The 15,179-nt window shown below is 37.1% G+C and overlaps 1 protein-coding gene across 9 annotated transcripts in view; it reads right to left on the reverse strand.

The window, feature by feature from the left end:
* Positions 1–1,450: 1,450 nt before the first annotated feature.
* The window catches only part of FSIP2 (fibrous sheath interacting protein 2), a 203,027-nt gene continuing 189,298 nt past the window's right edge, over positions 1,451–15,179 (reverse strand). For 3 of the 9 annotated variants that reach the window (XM_073218546.1, XM_073218548.1, XM_073218547.1), the window contains 3 exons: positions 13,295–13,341; positions 9,253–9,415; positions 1,451–2,247 (listed from right to left, as the gene is read on the reverse strand). In XM_073218546.1, coding sequence (XP_073074647.1) covers positions 1,773–2,247; positions 9,253–9,415; positions 13,295–13,341 — 685 coding nt within the window. In that variant the 3' untranslated portion in view covers positions 1,451–1,772. Of the gene's footprint in view, positions 2,248–6,538; positions 9,416–13,294; positions 13,342–15,179 lie in introns of those variants that run through there. The other 6 variants (XR_012123651.1, XR_012123650.1, XM_073218550.1 and 3 more) reach the window with 6 other exon arrangements.

Below are 15,179 nucleotides of genomic sequence, written 5' to 3' on the forward strand. Positions count from 1 at the left end.
CATTTTCTAAAATAACTGGGGACAGAGGGTTGCCCTAACTCTTCAGAATTTACTGAAGGCCTACCGGGCAGTGCAGATACAGAGGCAAAGCAGTCCCTGTCTACTAGGAGACAGACATGAAACCCAGTGCTTTCATACCTTCCAGCTCAAAAACTCTAAATATTAAACAAATTTACACCTTTACATCTACTTCCTCCCTCTAGCTTTTCCTTTGGTCAATGATGCTGTGTCATTCTGCCAAAATCAAATCTGGGACTAGAATGTGTATGTGTGCAGGGGGCATGAGGTGTCATTGAACAGCCTTCAGTTGATGAACTCATTTTCTTGATCTTTAATAAGAATTGGGAAAGACTACTTTAATTATGTTGTTGTTCTGAATCAAAAAAGAAAAATGAACAATTAAGTAGATGAAAATACTTTATAAACTAACATAAGGCAATATTGAAACAAAAACTTATCTAAAACTATAAATGAAACAAACCCTTCTTTTGGTCTCCACTGCCAGCGTGAGGCTCTCCCCCATACAACAAACCAGTCTGAATCAGGGCAAACCAGTTCTCAACACACAGATCACCGGAAAGGGCATAGTCAGTTATCTTTTTTATATGAGCAATACATATCCTACTCACCATTAAGACTTTCTATTGTGTCATCTGACTAAACAGCTGCACAAAACTACTTTTCCAAAGCAGTAAAACAGAATCACTGCCTATAAAGCATGCTTTCCTTTTATTTTTTTTAATTTCCAGCAAGAGCAATGGATTGTGATGAATTTCTCATTTGCAGATTGGTATCAGGAAAAATGTGCTTTTATGCAAAATTAACTTAACCCCCAAGAACCACACCCAAATAATGTTCAAGTTACTCTAGCAGGCTGAATTTGACTTCACTGCCTGATACCTATAAGGGTCCATTTGTCCCTTTCAACCTCAGCTGTACCTTGGTCCAGTAGATATTCCAAAAAAATCAAATATTCTGATAAATGCACTAAATAGACTTCCCTTAAACTGCGTAATGCAAAGAAATGCAGGCTGTTGACTGAATCACCCGTGCATACAGGCAGACCTTGTTTTATGGAGCTACACTTTACCACACTTCCCAGATACTGTTTCTTACAAATTGAAGGTTTGTGGCAACCCTGCGTCAAGCAAGTCTCCTGGAGGCATTTTTCTGTTCACTTTGTGTCTGTCACATTTTGGTATTCTGGCAATAATTCAAACTTTTCCATTATTATTCGTTATGGTGAACTGTGATCTTCACAGTAATGAAGTTGTGGTGATCGTCAGTGATTAAGACTCACTGAAAGTTCCAAAGCAGGGTTAGCATTTTTCAGCAATGAAGTATTTTTTAATTATAGTATTTACATTTTTTAAATGCTTAATGCTATTACACTCTCAACAGACTACAGAACAGTGTCAACATAATACACTGGAAAACCAAAAAATTAATTTGACTTGCTTTATTGCAATGTTCACTTTATTGCTATGGTTTAGAATCAAACCTGCAGCATCTCCAAGACACAAATACAAATTCTCTGTAGACAAATAATCACTTACAAGTCGGGAAAATGAGAAGTAAACACAGGCCCAACCACCAGTCTCCCTCCTCCATTGCTACGCCACAGAATTCATTTTCCCCATCATTATCCTAAATAGAAACATCAGATTTCACCTCCATTTCATCAAAAACAGTGCCATTTAGGCTGGGCTCTGGGGGCAAACAAGCCCCCGCAGGTCCATGGTTTCCGTCAATCAGCCTTGCCCAGACCATTCTCAGCCGGCACGGCCGGGCCTTCGCGGGGTGACTCTGGGGGACCCCCCAGGCCTCACTGCTGTGCAGGTGGGCGGGGAAGGCCCGGTGGCACGCAGGGGAGTCCGCTTTAGTTCTATCACTCGGGGTAGGATGGCCTTCTTGTCGGAGAGCAGAATCTTCGTTGGAGGTGGGTGCGTGATCCCATTTTCAGCACCGTTGGTCCCACGGGAAGCTTGCGATTGCCCAGGCACCCCAGTGTGCCCCAAGGTGGTGGCTTCTGACTGCACAGAGGACTGAACTGCCTTTCCACCTGGTGATGGGCTCACCGATATCCGGGACCAGGCCTGGAGGGGACTGGCTGGAGACACCTTAACTGAAGCTGAGTTCTTGACTTTGATTTGGGTGCTGGTGGAAGGGCCCAAAAATCTGCCTGGCTTAGGACGAGTCTTACAGTTCACACCTTCTTCTTCCTCTTCATTGAATGCTATCAGTCGCCTGTAAATACAGAAGCATGTCATTGTCAGCATTGACAGGTTCAGTAACTAAAAGGTCTCCAAAGTTTACCTTCAGGATGAACAAAAAGCATTTAGTAGAGAATCTGAGTCGAGGTTTAGAGGTACCTCATCTCTCATCTCCCACCAAGATCAATAACTAAATCAGCAAGTTTATGAAAGGGTGTTTCAACTTGAATACAAATTCTTTAAAGTCACACATGTTAATACCAATGACGTTAAAATGTGGAGTGTTAGACTAGACTTATACAACATGTATCACTCGGTTCCCAAGAACCCTGATGTGATTCAGAGGATAACCAGGATTACGTCAAATTATTTTTCTCAGAAAAACAGTTTCAAGAGATTAACTGAGAAAAGAAGTGGTTTCACAATCAAATAAACTTGAAAACCCACTGCTGCATACTTTACTCTCCTTTTGAAGCTTTAAAATGCATATTAACAAATTAAACATTCTGGGAAGGCCTATAGTAAAGACACCTGTTTCATTTTGTTGGATCTGTATTTGCCAATGATGGTGTACCCAGAAAAATAACATTCTGCGGAACACATTTTGGGAACTGCTAGAACAGTCAAACCCATGGTATAATTAAAATGCTTTTTTAATTTGGGAAGTATTAGAGAAAACTTCAAAGATTCCTGAACTGAGTTGGCCATTCACTATAAGTCTAAAGGAGAAGCAGTGTTTCAGTTCTTAAAATTTCTTTTTATACAACTTATTTAAACTAAAAAACAAAAACATTCTCCCATTTCTCCCTTCAACCCCTGCCCCTGCTGACCTCTGAAAACTACCAATCAGTTCTCCATATCCATGAGCCTTTTTTTTGGTGGGGGTGGAGGGGTTATTTATTTTTAGATTCCACATAGAGCCTTATTGTCTTTGTCTAACTTATTTCACTTAGCATAATGCCCTCAAGGTCCATCTATGTTGTTACAAACAGCAAGATTTCTATGGCTAGTCAATATTCCAGTGCGTGCGTGTGTGCGTGTGTGTGCGCGTGTCTGTGTATGTGTGTGTCCATTTATCATCAATGGACATCTAGGTTGTTTCTATATCTTGGCTACTGCAAATAATGCTGCTATGAACATGGAGATGCATATCTTTTCAAGTTAGTATTTACATTTTCTTTGGTTAAATACCCAGAATTGGAATTGCTGGATCATACATCATTTTAGTTTTTTTAGGAACCTCCATACTGTTTTCCATAGTGGCTGCAGCAATTTACACTCCCACCAACAGTACATAAGGATTCCCTTTTCTCCACATCCTCACCAACATTTGCTATTTTCTGTCCTTTTGATAACAGCCATTCTCACATGTGTGAGGTGGTAGTTCATTGTGGTTTCTATTAGCATTTCCCTGATTACTGATGTTAAGCATCTTGTCATGTACCTGTTGGTTATCTGTATGTATGTTTTCTTTGGAAAAATATCTATATTCAGATCTTCTGCCCATTTTTAAATCAAACTGCTTTGTTTTTTGTTTTGCTATTGAATTCTTTATATATAGATTTTATATATTGAGAATATATATCTTCTGATATACAGTTTGCAAAAATTTTTCCCATTCAGGTTGCCTTTTCATTTTGTTGGTGGTTTCCTTTGCTGTACATCAGCTTTTAAGCTTGATGTAGTCCTACTTTATTTTTTATTTTGGAATCCAAAAAATCACTAAGACCTATGTCAAGGAGCTTAACACCTATGTTTTCTTCTAGTTTTGTGGTTTCAGGTCTTATATTCAAATCTTTAATTCACTTACTTAGTTTTTGTGTATGATGTAAGATAGTAGTCCAGTTTCATTCTTTTGCATGTGGCTGTCCAATTTTACCAACACAACTTATTAAACAGACAGTTCTTTTCCCATTGTATATTCTTCGCTCCTTTGTCATAAATTAGTTGACCACATATGTGTGCATCTATATGTGGGCTCTCTTTGCTGTTCCATTAATCTATGTGTCTATTTTTATATCAATATCACACTGTTTTAGTTACGAGAGTTTTGTAATATACATAGTACCCCCTTATCTGCATTTCCCTTTCTGCAGTTTCAGTCACCTGCAGTCTGGAAGTATATGATCCTGGACTGACTCCTTTATCATTATGTAATGTCCTTCTTTGTCTCTTATTACTTCCTTTGTTGTGAAGTCTAATTTGTCTGATACAACTACTGCAACTCCTGCTTTTTTTCTCCCTATTAGTTGCATGATATATCTTTTTCCATCCCTTTACTTTCAGTCTGTGAATGTCTTTAGGTTTGAAGTAAGTCTCTTCCAGGCAGTATATAGACAGGTCACGTTTTTTTATCCATTTTTCTTTTGATTGGTGCATTCAGACCATTTACATTTAGGGTGATATCAATAGGTATGTACTTATTGCCATTGTAGGCTTTAGATTCGTGGTTACCCAAGGTTCAAGGGTAATTCCCTTACTATCTAAGAGTCTAATTTAACTCACTTAGTATGCTACCAGGATTTTTTTTCCTCCTTCATTATTTATTTATTAGGTAGCATATTCTGTACTCTTTGTCTATTCCTTGATTGACTTTAGGGGTAGTCGATTTGATTTTGCATTTGCTTAGTAATTAAGTATTCTACTTTGCTGTGCTTTTATTTCCCCTGGTGACAGCTGTTTAGCTTTAGGAATACTTCCATCTATAGCAGTCCGTCCAAAATGCACTGTCGAGGTGGTTTGTGGAAGGTAAATTCTCTCAGCTACTGATTATCTGAAAATTATTTAATCCCTCCTTAAAATTAAAATGATAACCTTGCTGGGTAATTAATCTTGGTTTGAGGCCCTACTACTTCATTGCATTGAATATACGATGCCACTCCCTTCTGGTCTGTAAGGTTTCTGTTGGGAAGTCTGATGATAGCCTGATGGTTTTTTCCTTTGTATGTCATCATTTTTCTCTGTCTAGATGCTTTTAAATGTTTGTCTTTATCTTTGAATACTGCCAATTTAATTATTATATGTCTTGTTGCCTTCCTTGGGTCCCTTGTGTTGGGAGATCCATGCACCTCCATGGTCTGAAAGGCTATCTCCTTTCCCACATTGGGGAAGTTTTCAGCAATTACCTCCTCAAAGACACTTTCTATCCATTTTCCTCACTCTTCTTCTGGTCCGTTTGGATTGGTCACACAGTTCTCTCAACATTCTCTCATTTGTAGAGATCCTTTTTTCTCTCTGTGCTTCAGCTTCTTTGTATTCCTCTTCTCTAATTTTTATTGCATTTACCATCCCTTTTACTACATCTAATCTGCTTTGAAATCCCTCCATTGTTATGTTTCATTTCAGATATGGAATATCTTAATGATTCAAATCTCTGTTCTAAAATCGTCCCTGAGTTCTTGAATATTTTTCTGTACCTCCATGAGCATGTTTATGATTTTTTATTTTGAACTCTCTTTCAGGAAAACTGGTGAATTCAATTTCATATAGCCCTTTTTCTAGTGTTTCTGAGATTTTTGTTTGAACCAGGTTTCTCTGACATTTCTTATTTGTATGTGGTGCCCTCAAATGCCTAGATGCTCTATTCTCTGGAGCTGCTCAGCCCCTGGAGTGACATCAGGGGTCCCAGTGGAACAGTGCTTGTGCCTAGGGGGACAGAAGGAGCTCTTTCCTGCTTCGCAGCTGTTGTGCCTGTCTCCACTGTCAGAACCTGTGGGCTGAGTACACAGGTGTAACCCTATGCACGTTTTGTTTGTAGCTGCAGTTGGCAGGGACTGCTGATTTGCAAGACAGTGCCAGTAGGCCAGGAGGAAGGAGCAGCAGGTTGTGTATCACAATGGGAGGCCTTGGAGCTGAGCAACTAGGCTGAGAGACGGAGTGTCTGAAGCTCCTGAAAGTTTCCAAACTGCTGGGCTTCCACCCCCTCCCCGCTCCATTTGTCTTCCTCCTGCCAGTGAGGTGTGGTGGGGAAAGGGCTTGGGTCCCACCTGATCAAGGCTTTGGTATGTTACTTTGTTTCATGAGATATGCTCTGTTCTTCAGGTGTATGCAGTCTGGTGCAGTCTTCTTTCCTGTTGCTCTTTTAGGATTAGTTTTATTAACTATATTTTCATATTATATGTGGTTTTTAGGAGTTCTCTTTCTTACCTCTCATGATGCCATCATGAATCTCTGACTTTCCTTTTTCTAACTAAAGGTATATTTTAGTAGAATGTTCATGTGCCTCTTTGGCAATGTATTCAATAATGAAATCACTAAATAAATGAGCATTTGAACTTTATGTACTAATTTTTTGTAATAAAATGAAAAACTTCCCCAAATTCATTGTTTTTAGAAAAATTCTGTGTTCTTTATCAAATATTCAACTAAATTATGGGTCCCAAATTTTCATAATACAGGAGACAGCAAATTACCACTCATGGCATAAATCTGGCCAGGCATCTATTTTTGACCAGCCTGCAAACTGTTAGTCAAATAGTGCCGAACCCCCACACTCCTTGTTCTAAGATGGCAACCGTTAAGTTTCGGTTTCCCTAGATTAGGTTCAGCTTCTCCCTCATGACACAAAAACTCTGTGATGCAGACCAATAAACTCCCGCCAGCTGACCCCAACGAGTCCATAAACAATCAGCTCGTGCCAAATGCCTTAACAGGATATATAAGCCAAAGCTCCCCAGCCGGCGCTGCTGCTCTCTCACTCTCGCGGGCAGCAACCTCGGTGCCACTAAATAAATCTCTTGGTTGGATATTTGCTTCTCAGTGTGGTTGTCTCTTCCCCTAAGGAGCCCGGTGGTCTTTTACAAACTAAGAATGTTCTCAAAATTTTTAATCATTGAAAAAAATCAAAAGACTAATATTTTGTGATGTGAAAAGTAAATAAAATTCAAATTTCACAGTTCATAAATTTTCATTGAGTCATACATAGCCATATTAATTTGTTCATATGTAATCTTTGGCTGCTTTTATGCTCTAAAGGCAGAATGGAATAGTTTTGACAGAGACTAAATACTTTGCAAATTTTGGTGTTTACTATCTAGCCCTTCACATAAAAAGTTTGCCAACCTGTTTTAGTACAACATAAATAGAGTAAATCACCTCAGAAATCATTCCAATGCCTTGTGGATTTCAAAGACATTCTTCAGGATCAGTGGCTCAAATACAGTTAGTTGTAGAACTTTCAGCTACTACAGATTTTATCAGGTAATATGTAATTCAATGTTTGATACTTTTAGCATCTTTTTGATAAGGTTAGCCAAACATGCACAAAGTTTCATTTAACATATGACATCTAACACAGAACCTTTTCTGGATTAAGTTTTTTCCTGGGACTTAAATTTATCAATGATTTAAACCACTTTTTCCATAATTTTAATAGCTTCAAGAGGTAATTCTGAACTTGATGCTCCTTCCTCTACTAGAGTTGGAGAAAATTGGAAATCTCCTTTACCATGAAAACACATTATCAGAGCGTACATTATTCTAAAGTACTAAATCTTTATAGAAGTATGTGAACCAGAGTTTCTTGAAACCACAGTGAATTTCAGTCACTAGTGATTTGCTTATTATCAATTTTTTAAAACATGGATAAAAGCTTCAATAAAAAACTTTTCAGTAAAAATCTTCTGTTCCATTAAAAGGCAGTTTAAAAGTACGTGACGTCTAGGGCTGGGGAACATCAGTGGTTTGTATGGCATCTGTAGGGATACTTTTGACACCACAGTCAGTGTACGCACACTGGTAGAATTCTTCTGAAAACAGGTTTGAACTGGGGTGCCAGTCATTTCTTATTAACTGTCATTTTTGAAAGATCTGTATCTATAGGTTTCATGGTTTTATATGATCTTTGAGATCAGATCATTTATTAGAGATTGTTAAACTTGGACTAAATTACTAATTAAATAAATTATTAGAAAGTAAAAATTCTATATAATCACATTTTTTCCTCTGGTCTCCATGTCATAAACTGACTGCCTAACTTTATTGGAGAAAATACAACTTTGTAAATCAAAATTCCCTCAGGTGTTTCTGCTTTAGAGCTGGCTCCCTGTCAAAAAAATTTTAGAAAAAAGAACACATTCTCCAAAATTTCATGAGTTAGCATTAGGAGAGCTAGTGATTATGATTAACACTCTTTGCTGTTTGGTCCACCTTTTGAACCTTTTAAACATGATCCTTAGATTCCAGTGACAACCATGCAGCAGTTGGATCCATGTCACAAAGTAGCAAGTCAACTGATTTGAAAATTTCTTCTAACACTGTACTAGCTATCCATCTTGTTAAATTTTCCTCATTACTCATGTTCTTATAGTCTTTATGTTCATGTAAAATTATTTATATAAAGGATTTAATAACTTTACTACCAACCATTTCTTTACTGATGACATCTTTCTTACACACAAAAAGTAACTTGTGTGTAAAGGGTTTTTTTCTTTAATTACATGTCTCATTTTATGCATATATAGTATTTTATCCACAGTAATCACTCATCTCTAGCTGGTATTCTATCCATAGCTGGCTTTTTTTTGCTTGCGAGGTATTTTATAAACTGATAACGCTTTATCTGCAGGTGGGAAAACCTGATTTCTTATATCTGCAATAAACACTTTTATCTGAATGTCGGAATATACTTGTAATAGTGAACCAATCAAAGTAATAGTGCCATAAAATCCAGCTGGAGTCTCATCTTAACTTGCTAACTATTTGGTGAAAATATCCTCCAAAAATTTAGCAGGAAAATTCATGTTCATTTTGTGGTGGTTACTGAGGACTGACTGGTTTACGAGGTACACTTTTGTTTCTTTCTCTCATGGCACACAGGTAATATTAGAAGTTGGCATTTTCTCATACCAGTATGTCTATCAGAAATGGTTATTAAACCCTTCTCTTACCCAGGTGTTTATCATACTTTCTTTGGCTGTTAGTTTTTTGCTCGGTATTACAAGAGTCATCTTATAGGGCATTATGTTATGCTTTACAAAACATTTTATTTTCTCAGGGAAGTAAGCATAGTTATATCAGGTATAGGAGCTTCAGTGCCCACCCTGCCGGTGTTGAAGATTTGGAAATCCTGGTCTTAATTCGAAGACACACTTTTGACAGAGGTGAAGACACTTTTGACAGAGGTGAAGACACATTTGACAGAGCTGAAGACACCTTTACCAGCATTTTAGATCCTTGTTTGGTAATACTGGACTTGGGAATTTCTGTGGATAAAGCAAAAAGTATATGGATATTTATTAGACATTTTAATTGAGGCAGTCACACATACTACAGCATTGGCTATTAAGAATTCAGAAATGCACATTTATAAAAGAATTTGCAGGATTTCAAAACCATTCACAGAGATTCTTTTGATCCTTCCAACACTCCTATGAAGAAAACAAGAAGAATGATATCTTCATTTTGCACACTGAATCTTGGTGAGGTAAAATATTTTGCTTAAGGTCACGAGTAGAAAGTGGCCAGCCTGGGGATAGAGTCTAACTTTCTGACTTTCATGGTGTCATTATATCTACTGCATTCTGATGCTTCTCTAGTCAGGTATGTAAAAGATGCCTTTTTCTAACAGAAAACTCTCTGAAACACTGTGATGAGCTAAACTCACATAGGAAAGTAACTTTTCAACAATGTACAGTGAAGGTGTCTACTTCTGAGTTCTCAAGTGAAATTAGAAGTGCATTAAAACTGCTATAATTTCTCACCCACTTTGGGTAAGTGTTTAGTTGACTAACTTCAAGTGACTTTTTTGTCATGTGAAATAACACCATATTGATAATGTTTCCATTTGGATTCACTTTTCTGTACCACTTATTCAGAACATGGACTCATAGAGAATATATTTTAATGTAAACAAAATGATAATTTTACATATAAAAACAGAAGTGAGCATTTATTATTTCTGAAGCATGAGTGGCGTTAATACAAACCTGATCTTATTTTTCACCAAAAAGTCATAGAAATTAGGCAGACAGAGAAGTTTTTCAGTGTATACATAAGGTGTACAAAACTGAAATAGATGAGATCCCCGGAATTCTGGGGCTTGTCTTAGCCCTTCATTTAGGAATTACGAAAATGAAGTGTGATTAGGAGGAGAGGCAGACTCTCTAATTCTGTACCTACACATCTGTGCAGATCTATTCAATCTCTATGGGCCTTTTTGTTTACACATAAATCTAGGGATGAAGGGACTATTCTGCTGATGATTCCTAAGGGCCTTTCTAGTTCTAACACTCTTTGATTCTACACAGTTTATTAAAAACAGGTAAATGGAACAAGAGGAAAATGCTGGTCTTAGGAAATACTTTGGGTGAGGAGGAGGAGAATTTTGAGGTAATACTAAGAAGAAATCTTGAGGAGTTGCTACAGGACTAAAAGTTGCCCAAGTCCCAGGCGATGTCAGTATGCCAGTAAAAGAAATTCAGCCCAAGGAAATTAAGTATCTACCACAATGAGACTGAGAGAAGTTTCACAAAGACCCACAGCTAGGGAGGCAGCTAACCTACTAAGGAGTCAGAAAACCCGAGTTTAAGTCTTAGCTTTACTACTTAGAGCTGTGTGAATGTTGCCAAATTGAATCTAATTTCTCTCTGTTTCTTCATATGTAGAATGTGAATGACACTCCCTGTCTCATAAGAGGATAAATGAGATATATGTAAAAACTACGCATTTTGTAGACATGCCATCGTCAGGAGCCAGTGCAAGTGGTCACTCTGAATTGTCCTTTGGGCCAAAGTAGGTTCTTATTTAAAAAAATAAGTAGTAGTAGTAAAACCTCAGATAACTCAAATATGAGATGGACTAATTATTTGACTTATCTGAGAAATTTGGTATAATTTCATTATTTGTTGATAAACTTTCTAAGTGTCTGACTCTGTATTTCACATAACTGAACAGCCTTTTGCTTTTAAATGACTGAATAAGGACATCTGGTTCACTACCAAGGCTACCATTCCAAGCACCATTTTTTTTTTTAAGTTTCTAGGCTAAGTAGCCATCAACTTGGCTAGGATATACTAGGAATATGTTTTGATAAAAAGTCACAGAAAAATTCTCAGTAGTTGAGGATCTCAGATATTCAGACTTGTTATTTTAGATTTTATTGCATATTCTATGTGAAACTGAGAATGTATATGACCAGTCCTAACCTACCTATTGAACTCCAGACTTAAACATTCAATTGTGTATGTGCCACCTCAACTTGAATATCTAATGGGTACCTCAATTTCAACATAACGAAAACATAATTGTGCCATACACCCCCTTACCCCACCCACTAGTTACTCCCATAGTCTCTCCTATACACGCCTCCTCCCTACTACATGTCTGTGTTAGGCTCTTGGGAATACAGCTGTGATTTTCATGGAGCTTATAATCTAGAGGGAGATAGTAAAAACAACAATTAATAGTCTGTCAAATAGGAATTGTGCCAATGTGCTAGAGAGAAAAATAAAGAAGTGGAACAGGTACTGCCATAGTGAGAATGAGGCTCCAAATAAGTTTTAAAGAGCATGGTCAAAGAAGACCTCATTGAGAAGGTGACATCTGAGCAAAGATCTGAATGTGAGGAATGAGCAATGCAGATATGGGGAGATGGGTGCTATACGAAGATCAGCCAGAACAAAGGCCCTGAATGCCTCAAATGTTTACGAGGCAGCAAGAAGGTCAGTGAGACTGGAGCAGAGTGAGCCAGGAAGAGGAACAGAGGAGATTACAGAGGTATTAGGGGATTGGGGTGATGTTTAGATCATGTAGGGTTTCACAAGCCATTGAACTTTCTTTGGCTTTTGTCTCAGATAACACGGGAAGTACTTTTCAATATCTGTGATGATCCTGTTTATGTCTCTACCCTTTGATACCCTGCCCCAAGGTATAATGTAAATTCTATAAGACCAAGGACTTTGTTAGTCTTATGCATATATGGGATCCTAAAACACAAGAGGTACCCAGTAAATCTTTGAATGAATAAATTATTGAATTGGACAGCTGCAATATTACTGAAGGATATAAGAATTAAGCATGATCATTGCAACGAAGTTGGAAGAAAAAAACACTTCAAGAGATGGGATCCAGGCTGGGCTCTGTGTCTTATTCAGTATAACCTTGGACAAGTCACTTCCTTGGGCTGAGCTTGAGTTTCCTCATAGAAAAAATGAGGGGGGGTTGTATCTAAGTGGTTTCTCTAATAGCCTATGATTCCATAAATGCAGGTATCAGTGATTGTTGGGACACCTTTTGGATATGACATGTTCATAGAATTCTGGAATACTTGCCACTATTTTATGAATCATCTTACTGGAAATGATTTTCAGTTCCAAGTTGAGAGAATGTTTCTCCAGCAACTCCTTGAGTGGGTTGTATGTTTGACATAGCCAGGGTGAACCTTGGTGTGAGTTTCAAGGTCACTACACTATACACATGACAGCCTACCTCTTGTACATGCTATCATTGTTAGAAACACACTGATGCTCTCTCTGAGCCTCCAACAAATAGAGAATGAAAAACTCCTTATAAATTTTCTAAAGACACAGTCTTAATAGAGATTAAGGAAAGTTAGGTCCATATCAGCCGGATTTTAATGTGAGCAAATAAATTTAGCTCTAAAATCCTTTTTTAAAAATGCATTTTGGTCAGGCTAAGTACAAAGGAAAGACAGGTTCTCAAAAAGAAATCATTAAATTCTAGTATCATGGATTCTGGCTATGATAGAAACTATCATACGATACACCATTATTTTATGGATATTTCTCACAGGAGCATTGCAAATGTAACTTCATAATATCACACCATATTCTTGACTAAAATCATTAATAAAATTTTAGTAGCAATTCAGGTTTGAGTCTTAGCTTTACTACTTAGAGCTTGAATGGATGAATAAATGATTGAATCGGAAAGCTGCAATGTTGGCTCATTTTAACACCTGAGTGATACAGTACTGGATCATTTTCAAAAAGTAGATAAGCTCACAGGAAACAAACAAACAAACCAGTATCAACTTTAGGTTTGATAAGTTAAAGATTCATCAAAGCATTAAACAAGGTCTCCATTTGAATACTTTCTAATTTAAATTAAGGAAAGACTTTCACCTTCAAATATTTTAGCACTCGCATCTGGGGTACAATCTTCAATCTCACTAAAACAAAAGAAGAACATTTCATTTTTTACGTATTTAATGAATGAAGAAATTATAGCTAAACAACAATCTGTTAGTCATTCTTCATATGTAAGTAAACCTGGTATAGTATGTCACTTGTATCACTGACTTTCCAAATCAAATGAAAATGATTTCTAAATTGACTTTTTTTCCCACCTTTAAAACTTAATATACATAACATAAAATTTACCATCTTAACCATGTTTAAGTGTAGTTTTGTGCTTGACTATACCTGAATTGTTATGCAACTATCTCCACAATCCATCTCTAGAACTTTTTCATACGCCCCAACTGAAACTTTGTACTCGTTAAATATGAACACCTTCTGTCTCCCTCCCTAGACCCACTATTCTGCATACTATCTCTATGATTTGACTACTCTAGGTATCTCATATAAATGGAATCATATTTGTTCTTTTGTGACTGACATTTCATTTAGGATAATGTCTGTATATGTTGTAGCATTTGACAGAATAATATGGCTAAATAGTATTCTACTGAATATATGTACATAACACATTTTGTTTATCCATTCATCTGTCATGGGCTCTGTAAATTGCTTTCACAATTTGGCTACTGTGAATAATGCTGATGTGAACATGAGCACACAAACATTTGAGTCCGTTTTCTTTTGGGTATATACCCAGAGGTAGAATTGCTGTATCATAAGTTAACTACTTTTTTGAGAAACTGTCATACTACTACCCATAGTGTACCATTTAAAATACCTGACAGCAATGTATAGGGGTTCCAATTGCTTCCACCTTCCTGCCAGCATTTGTTATTTTGTTTTTTTTTTTAACTATTCTAATGGATGTGAAGTACCATCTCATTGTGGTTTTGATTTACACTTACTAGTGATGTTGAGCATCTTTTCATGTGCGTACTGCCCATTTGTATATCTTCTCTGCAGATTTGTTGTTGTTGATAGGATCTTTTAAAATAATGTATTCTAAATAGTAATCCCTTATCAGATACATAGTTTACAACTATTTTCTCCATTCTAAGGGCTGACTTTTCACTCTGTTCTTTGAAGCACAAGATTTTAATTTTGATAAAGTTCAACTTAATCTAATTTTTCTTGTTGCTTGTCATATCCAAGAAATTATTGCCATATCCAATTTCATGAGGTTTTTTTCCCCCCCTATGTTTTCTTATAAGAGTTCTATAGTTTTGTTCAGGTCTTTGATCCATTCTGAGTTAATTTTTATATACGGTGTAAGATAAGGGTCTACATTTTTGTGTGTGTGGTTATCTAGTTTTCCCTGTAGGTGAATTGGAGCCTACAGATAGGTCAGTCCACTGCAAACAAGTTCCAGTCTTTTCTTTCCACTCCAGAAGAGAACTGAGAATTGGGTCATTTCTTCCCAGCTGTGGCATGTCATCTTGCAGAGGAGGTTGGGCAAGGGCACATAAAAATCTGCAGAATTTCCCACCATTTTGAATGTGGTTTTTCCCTGGTTGGGTATTCACTTGCTTACTTCAGATAGTTGATTTCCAGACCTCCTATAAAGTTGTTTTACCAGTTGGTAGTTTATGTTTTGTTTCTCTGAGGAACAAGGGACCACAATTGGCTCATATGCCATTTTGCTGTAAATTGACTTTTGGTATTTCCTATGCCCTCTGCCTTCATCATTGATATAAATAATAGTGAGATGCCTGCATTACTAATTATGTATGTTAAAATAACCATTATGCAAGAAAAGAGGCAATGATGAGGCAGGAGTACATTTCCAAAATAGTGTGTGAAAAAGAAACAATCTATCACACTGTGTGGGGGAAAAAAAAAAGTACCAAGTAGATTCTTTTTCTATACT

This window comes from Manis javanica, chromosome 12 (assembly GCF_040802235.1).
Source record: "Manis javanica isolate MJ-LG chromosome 12, MJ_LKY, whole genome shotgun sequence".
NCBI lineage: Eukaryota > Metazoa > Chordata > Mammalia > Pholidota > Manidae > Manis > Manis javanica.